Source organism: Tupaia chinensis, unplaced genomic scaffold (genome assembly GCF_000334495.1).
Source record: "Tupaia chinensis unplaced genomic scaffold, TupChi_1.0 Scaffold000178_1, whole genome shotgun sequence".
Lineage (NCBI taxonomy): Eukaryota > Metazoa > Chordata > Mammalia > Scandentia > Tupaiidae > Tupaia > Tupaia belangeri.
This window is the reverse complement of record NW_006159653.1, coordinates 2205817-2214217: the sequence shown is the minus strand read 5'-3', so window position 1 is coordinate 2214217 and position 8401 is coordinate 2205817. Positions and strand designations below refer to the sequence as shown.

The following is an 8401-nucleotide window of genomic DNA, read 5'->3' as shown; positions in this document are numbered from 1 at the left end:
GCCCCCTTCAGAGTGGACGAGCGGCAGCTTTAGATGCAGCGCTCTGCAGGATACCCGTCCTGGCACCCCACTGCTCTCGTACACTTGGAGTAGAAAACTCCGAGTGGAATAGGAAGTTCCAATTTGGAATAGAAAATCTGCTTACAATCTGACTTGGTTAGGAAACAGGATGTTCCAAGTTACAGCTCTGACTTTGAGGACAGGATTACAGAAGAGAGTGAGAATTCTCCATCACAAAAGGTAGCTTGTGGGACCAGCAGTTGGTGTAATGGCTGTGTCGCTGGACTCCCACGTAGTCGACTGCAGTTCGAGTCCCGGACCCGGTGGCTTAAACTCTGGCTGGGCGCGTGGGCGTGCGTGCCCAAGATCCCGAGAGGAGAATGGAGGAGAAGGGATTGCGGCGTGACCATCCTCCCTGGGGGGTGATTTCTCACTTTCTGTCTCCCCGTCTCTCTCTGTCTTTCTAGTGAGCGCATGCGCCCTATAGCAAAAATCCTCTCAAAAAAAAAGATAACTCGTAACCACTGTTAGAATAAAACAGAAACCGAGGCCAGCAGGTGTCACAGTGGTTAAGGAGCGCCCACATGGCTGACTGTGGTTCGAGTCGTGGACCTGGTGGCTTGCTTCTAACTCTCCCTCTTTCCGTTTCTTTGTGTCTCTCTCTGGTCAAATTAAAAATGATAATAATAAAGTTAAATAAGATGATTTTGAAAGAATAAAACAGATTCTTAAAAGGATGATTTTTTATTTAAATAATTATTTATTAATTCATTTAGTTTAATTTGACCAGAGATAGAGGGAAAGTGAGAAAGCAAGGCACCAGGTCCAGGACTTGAACCGTGGTCAGCTATGTGGGAGTGTTCAGTGCCTTAATCACCACGCCACCTGTTGGCCCTACCAGAACTATTTTAAAAATTAATTAATTAACTATAATTTGTGAGTCGTAATTGTAATGTATAATCATTGTACATCTTTGTCGGGTTTTACTTTTAATTTCTGCCTTAATTACTAATATGGCAAATACCAGTAGCTATAACCTCTACAAAGAAAAGCTGGTTGGCATCCTCGACAATCTCTCTTTTTTTTTTTTTAAGAATTATTTAACCTTATTTATTTTTTAATTTGACCAGAAAGGGACAGAGTGAAGGAGAGCGAGAGAGAGAAAGTGAGAAAGCAAGCTGCCAGGTCCAGGACTCAAACCACGGTTGGTCATGTGGGAGTCCAGTGCACTTAACCACCACCCCACTTGCTGGCCCCCAGTATGGTTTTAAAAAGAGGTATAAGGTGTATAATAAGCAAATTGAAAATATAAACATATTCACCACCTTAGACATTTCATATTTTTAACATTTTTTTTTTGGAGAGATTTTCACTGTAGGGCGCGTGCGCTCGCCCGACAGACAGAGAGAGACATAGAGACAGAAAGCGAGAAATTACCCCCCAGGGGGGATGGTCACGCCGCAATCCCTTCTCCTCCATTCTCCTCTCGGGATCTTGGGCACGCACGCACACGCGCCCGGCATGAGTTTTAAGCCACCGGGTCCGGGACACGAACCGCGGTCGACTACGTGGGAGTCCAGCGACATAGCCATTACGCTAACTGCTGGTTCCCCATATTTTTAACATTTTTAAAAATAATTATTTTATTTAACTTTTTTATTTAATTTTTTGACAAGGGAGGGACAGAGTGAGAGAGAGAGTGAGAGAGAAAGAAGTAAAGTGAGAAAGCAAGCTGCCAAGTCTGGGACTCAAACCACGGTTGGCCACGTGGGAGTCCAGCACCCTTAGCCACCACGCCACCTGCCAGCTCCAACATTTAGTATTACATTATGTTGTATACATTCAAAATTTGCCCACAGGATCAGCACGTGTTGGTCCCGAAGGCACTAGACCCTTACGTGTTGACCACAATCCAAGTCCTGGATTGTGGCTTGAGAATCACACTGGCATGTTTGTGTGTGTACCCAAAATCCTGCGAGGAGAATGGAGGAGAAGGAGTTGTGGCGTGGCCATCTCCCTGGGAGGTGGTTTCTCGGTTTCCCTCTCCGTCTCTCTGTCCCTCTCTGAGGAGTACATTTGTCTCATGACAGAGACCTAAAAATTAAAACAAAAACAAACAAACAAAAAACTCTCTTTAATGGTTATTTGGGATGTATTAAATTGTCAATTGTTCTTTACTGTGAAATACAGTTCTAAAGAAAAACAATGTGATTAAAAATCAGACAACAAAGTCTCAAATTAAAGAGGATGGCTTTTAAAAAACAAAGTCAATGAAAAGAATTTTTAATTTCCATGTTGAGGATTGTGGGAGATAAGAATTTATACTCTAAGAAGATCTGTGGTACCATCGGTCCAGTCAGAGATGGGTAAAATTGTATATAAAATACCTCATTAGAAAGAGAGAAATAACACTTTTACTCACTCTCTGTGAGTTCTTGTAAGGCTGTCCTGTGCACCAAGAAATGTGCACTAACAAAAGCAAGAAAGAAACAAAGTTGGAGAGAGGTGCTTAAAGTGAAGACCTGGGGCCAGCAGGCGCTGCGTGGTTAAGGGCGCTGGACTCCCACGTGGCCAAGCACGGTTCAAGCTCCGGACCTAGCGACTTGCTTTCTCATTTCCCCCCTCTCTTGCTCTGTCCTTCTCTCGTCAAATTAAAAATAAGTAAGTAAGTAAATAAATAAATAAAGTTAAATAAAATAATTCTTTGGAAGAAAAGGGAAGATCTGGTAGAAATCGATGATTTGGTAACTTACAGGCTTACAAAGTCCGAGTTTAGCCGCCTTCAAATTAATCCCGAGGAAAGGTCCAGCTCCTTGTTACCTTTGGACTGCTCCCCCGTGATCTAGCTTCATACAATGAGTAACTTTTTTCTTTAGGTCTTTGCCATGGGGTGCATATGCCCACCCGAGAGAGACAGAGAGAGACACAGGGAGGGAAAGTGAGAAATCACCCCCGGGGGAATGGCCATGCTGCAGGTTCCTTCTCCTCCATCCTCCTCTCGGGACTTTGGGCATAAACACACACATGCCTGGTGTAATTTTCAAGTTGCTGGATTCAGGACTTGAACCATGGTCAGCCATGTGGGAATTCAACACCTGAACCACCATGCCATCTGCGGGTCCCACAATGAATAATGTTTATAATAATAAATACATAAATGCGATATGAAACCTGTGGAGACAACTGTTTATCAAATCATTGGTAACCTGCTTGTGTATAAAATAGCAGAGTCTGAACTTTCCGCCTCGGTTGACATTCCACGATTCTTGGCGTGTGGACTTATCCCTGAACACGGGCCGTCCCTGCGTGCTTGGCAGGAGGTTTGCGAGCTGGTGGTACCTTGCCTAGGTGATGGGTCTCGATCCCTCTCTCCAGACTGGTAGGCTCTTCCTCCATGAACTCACTTCTCGGATCTTCTGCAGGGTCCTCCACGTCCAGCAGAAGTTTGGGGACTGGCTTAGGTTCTCCACGCCAGTAGGAGGGCTGGAGAGGAAGTGGACTTGGCATTAATCGTTAGGCGCACTGATCTCTGGGAAGCAGGGCTTGGTCAATGAAGTACTGCCCCTGCAGTCTACCTTCGGTGCCCAATACTTCATGGCACCTGGAGTCAAGGGCCTGCTGGGGACTCACCACGAAGCAGCCGCGCTCCAGCTCCCAGCCCGTGGGCCCGAGCTACAGAGCACACCACGTCCGAGCTCTGGGTGTGACGGGCCGTTTGCTGGATGCTGGAGACGTGCTTGCGTTAACACCCTGCCCACCCCCACACCCCAAGACAGACACGCATGGTGGCCTCTGCAGGTGTCAGCTGTGCCCGTGCAGTTCAGTCAGCCACCTCGCAAGCCCGTGGTGGAGTCATCGGGGCCCCCATAGAAGGCCCGAGTCAGGCATGAGAGCTCCATTTTGTCAGGAAAATGTGTCATGGTGGGAGAGGGCTGATTCTGAGCGCTCCGTGGGGTTGTCGGGAAAGCTGTGACCTCCGCAGACGCCTCCAGGAGCTCGGCGGGGAAGGAGGAGCAGGCCGGCTCCGGCACATTGCGGGGTGCGGATCCGACATTTGAGCAGGCACATGTCAGGCTCGCCCCGAGACTGCGTGGGGTCAGCCGCCCCGGCACCGGGGCCGAGAGCCAGACGCCTGCAGTTGGCTATGCTTCACTGCAACCACACACTGTCCCGGGATGAACAGGGTTAGAGGCTTCCTGGAGCGGAGGTTTGCGCTGGGCCAGGGCGGACAGGGCGAGGGGTGGGCACGCTGAGCGACCCGCAGCAGCACTCACCAGAAGGAAGAAGTACCAGGGCTTGGGCGTCCCGTACTTCCCGGGGAGGACGGACTCCACGTAGCAGGTGAGCAGGCAGTAGAGCAGGGAGTCCAGCAGGAGCATTAGCAGCACCTGCGTGAAGTTGAACTCCCCTCCCACGCTGCCCATGTTCCTCCACTGGATACCCACGCCTGCCACGAAGGGAAAAGACAGTCACCACGGGGACAGAGGCTTTCAGAGCGTCAGCCTGAGCCACTTGCACCCAGGGCTCCAGGAGCCAGCACTAGGCACAGGAGGGCGCTGGAGGCCCTGCCGTGAGAGGGGCCTAGGCAGCACTGCCATTGCTGCTGGGGCAGCAAGGGGTTAGAAGTGTGGCCGCACGACACGAGGCACGTGGCCCCACCTCTGCGCCGTATGGATTGCCGTCCTCTGGCGCCCTTTGGCTTCACCAGCTCCTCCTTCCCAGCTCAGCGCCAAATGCAGGGACACGTTTGGAGAGAGCCCCCGAGGTGTGGGGACTTGTTCTGAGCAAACACCACCTGTCCCTTTGGGCTCTGGCAGAACCTTACAACCTGTCCTTTCCTTGACCCTCACTGCAGACAGAACGAAGGGTAGAAATTGCTAGGGGCGTTCCAACAAACGGGCCCGCTCCACTGGGCGACCCGACGCGCAGAGGGCCCTGCAGCCGCGGTTCGCCCGCTCGTCCCCGTGCGGCGGTGGCCTCCTACCTCAGGACCTCCAGATCTGACCCAGGTCTATTACGCAGCAAGCAGCCAACACACGCTTATTCCCCGAAGAAAGGCCGGCCCTGAGGAAGGGCTGGGGCCGGTCCCTGGAGCGTGCGGAGGTCCAAGTCCTGTGTGAGCCAAGCGTCTGGTCTGAGTGAAGTCCACAAAGCTTTTCACTCCGAGCGTCCAAGATGCAGCTCCCCCGGCCCCCAGCAGGACGAGGGGTGGGAGTGAGAGCACAGGAGACCCGGGCGTAAGCAGGCAGGTGGGACAGCCTGCGGCGCTCCACCCCACGGCATGGCCGCCACCCGGGGTTTTGGGAAAAGCCGACTCTGGTGAGGTAGTCGTGGCGGGCCTGGGACTCTCACGAGGTCTCTGAGAACGCGATGCTGCAGCCGCGCTGTGAAGAGCAGGGCCGGGTGGCCTTTAGAGCTCTTCCAGGGGTGGGACTCCGAGCTTTGCCTCTCTCTCGTGCACTTGGGGTTACAAGCAGACCTTGCGCATCTCAGGACTGACTCCCAAGCTGCAGCAGACGCGAGCACATCACTGAAGCCAGGGACCTCCTCATCAATACAAAGTCTACAGCATCCAAATAGAAGAGACAAAACTCCTTTCTCAAAGTCATTTTCCTAGGGCACTTTTAATAGCCCCTGTTCCTGCAGATGGCACGAGCTCGCCTTTCTAACAAGTACACGGGGGGACTGTTACCTTTAGTCTGCATCCCCATCGTCCCCACAGGAGGCTTCTGGGAGCCTATGTCTTCCTGTCCCTGCTGGTTCTCAGGGAGTCACCTCACCACGTCTTTTCTTTCTCTGTGACTAAGTGTGTTCACGCACGGGGGCGCCCTCGGCAGGCCCTGCCCGTGCTGTGGTCCCATCTAGTCCTCCGCCTGTTACACTTTGGACACTCAGCAGATGCTCGGCGTGCTCCAGGCTGACCGGGCTGGGGATTCAGACATGGCTGCCGTGTGGGCTCCAGCTTCTCTCTTTTCCTTTTCCCTTTATTTTTAAAATTTCATCTGTTTATTTGTTGTGATTTTCGAGTCACCGTGTCCAGTCTGAGACTTGAACTGTAGCAGGCCATGTGGGAATCCAGTGCGTGACCACCGTGCACCGGGTGCTCCCTCAGCTTCTCTTGAGCAGCACCTTGCCCCGGGGCCACAGGACCGGCCCTCTTTGTGTCTTTGCCACTTCTTACTGTGTTCCTTACCGCCCTTGAAAAGCTACCTGTGAAGACCCAGCAAGGCGCAGGTGAAAGCGCGCTCCTCCAGGGGAGTGCATAACTGCTTCTGCCGGCACCTGGGTGGCTGCACCACTCCGCAGCCATCTCGAGTCAGTTTACTGCCTACTGCTGCCTGGACCGCTCGTGCAGTGTGAGCCTGGCCTGCGACTCCTCCGAGAACGACCTGTAGTGACGCTCAGGGGCAGGCTTGCTTCGTTGTCGTCCAGGGTACGGCCACACCTTCCCCAGGCCCTCTAGGTTATGAGGGATGCACCTCCTAGATCCCCTTCCATGAGTTGCTGCCTCAGTCACTGGGGTGCTGTGGCAGAGAGCTTTCGCAGGCACTCCCTGCGGGGTGTCTCAGCTGCAGAGCTTCCTGGCTCAGGGCACACCTTCTCAGATGGCCCATATCTAGTGGCTGCTGGAGCCGTAAAGGCCTGGCCGGTCCAGCCCAACGAGGACACGCAGATGGGCCCTGTTGGCCCCACAGTCCCCCAAGGTGTCAGGGCTGTACTGAGCATGACCCTTCCCTCCGCCCGGGCTTGCCGTTCCCTCTCCTTTCACAGAGTAGGCCCAAGGGCACCCCTAACACAGGAGCACACTAACCTTCGCCTCGGAGTGGTGTCACAGAGAGCCAGCCTGGTGACTGCTGAAGTTACTTCTGGGCTGTATTTATGCCGTTAAAGATGTAGCCCTCTGGGGCCTGGCCACCGTGGGGAGGGTCTCTGTGCTCCACACCTGGGTGGAGTCCTGGGCTGGGATGTCTAACCTCCTTGTCCCGAGAAGTCATCCAAACGGAAGCCCCAAGTTTCCCTATTAGAAAATGACCTCTGAGGAGATGGCTTTGGCCCTGTTACGTCTGAGGGTTAGCAGCTCCCCTGGGAGTTTGGTCTACCTTGTGGAAACGCTATTCTCTCTCTTTTATAAAAGAATTATTAATTTTATTTTATTATTATTATTTTTGTTTCTAATTTGACCAGATAGAGAGAGAGACAAAGCGAGAGAGAGCACAAGTAAGGGAACGTGAGAAAGTAAACCGCCAGGCCCAGGGTGGACCGCGGCTGGCCGTATGGGAGACAGTGCCTCAGCCACCATGCCACCTGCCGGCCCCACTCTGCGATTCTCTTAAACAATGCTCTTTTTTCCCCCTTAATTAAAAAAAGTACATCTTTATTTAATTTTATTTGTTATTATTATTTTTTAATTTGATCAGAGAAAGAGAGAGAAAGAGAAAGTGAGAAAGCAAGCTGCCAGGTTCGGGACTCGAACTGTAGTCGGCCATGTGGGAGTCCAGTGCCCTTAACCACCATGCCACCTGCTGGCCCCTCAAAGGATGCTCTTAAGGATTGAAAATGTATTGCACAGTTTTCACTGTTTTAAACAGGAGGGGTTACGTGAATGATTCAGACACAGATGAGATTCCCTGTAACACCCGAGGACGCGCTCTAGCCTCTCCCTCTTAGGAGAACCCTGACTAGGGCACCTTCCTGACAGAGAAGCAAGGGTCCTACTCACGCATTAATTCTCTCACCGAACAAATACATGTTGGGTGTCTACATTTTACCGAGCCTTGGTCTAGATACTGGGCATGCAGAGAGGTGAACAGAGTAGCAAACGCCCTCGCGCAGGTTCCCATCCCTAGACGGCAGTGCCTCTCTCCCACCCTCTGCTTTCCATGAAGGGTTTTTCTCTAAACCTTCTGTCCTTAGGCTGGTCCTATGGCCTCATGGTTAAGAGAGCCAGATCCCACGTGGCTAACTGCAAGGTTTGAATCCTGGCCCTAGTGGCTTGAAAAACATGCCAGTGGGCCCAGCAGGCAGCATGATGGGTAAGGCAATGAATCCCCACATGTCCCACCATGGTTCAAGTCATGGACCCAGCGGCTTGAACGTCACCCTGGGCACATGCATGTGTGTGCCCACAACCCTCAGAGGAAACTGGAGAACTCGGTCCGATAGAGCATTCAAGGTCTGTTTTTTTCACACGAATATTTGTGAATTATGATCTTATTACTGCTTTGTTCAAGATAACCACGTGTCAGGGCCAGCGGGTAGCATGGTGATTAAGGGCACTGGACTCCCACAGGGCTGACTGTGGTTCAAGTCCCAGACCTGGCAGCTTGCTTTCTCACTTTCTCTTTCTCTCTCTCACTCTGGTCAAATTAAAATGAATAACTAAATAAAGTTAAATAAAATA

General features: G+C 51.9%; 1 protein-coding gene across 1 annotated transcript in view; it reads right to left on the bottom strand.

The window, feature by feature from the left end:
- LOC102487641 (ATP-binding cassette sub-family A member 17-like) overlaps window positions 1-8401 on the bottom strand; it is a 105360-nt gene that overhangs the window by 57778 nt on the left and 39181 nt on the right. The window contains 2 exon segments of the mRNA XM_027771011.1: window positions 3340-3483; window positions 4275-4447. Of these exon segments, the coding sequence (XP_027626812.1) occupies window positions 3340-3483; window positions 4275-4447 (317 nt within the window).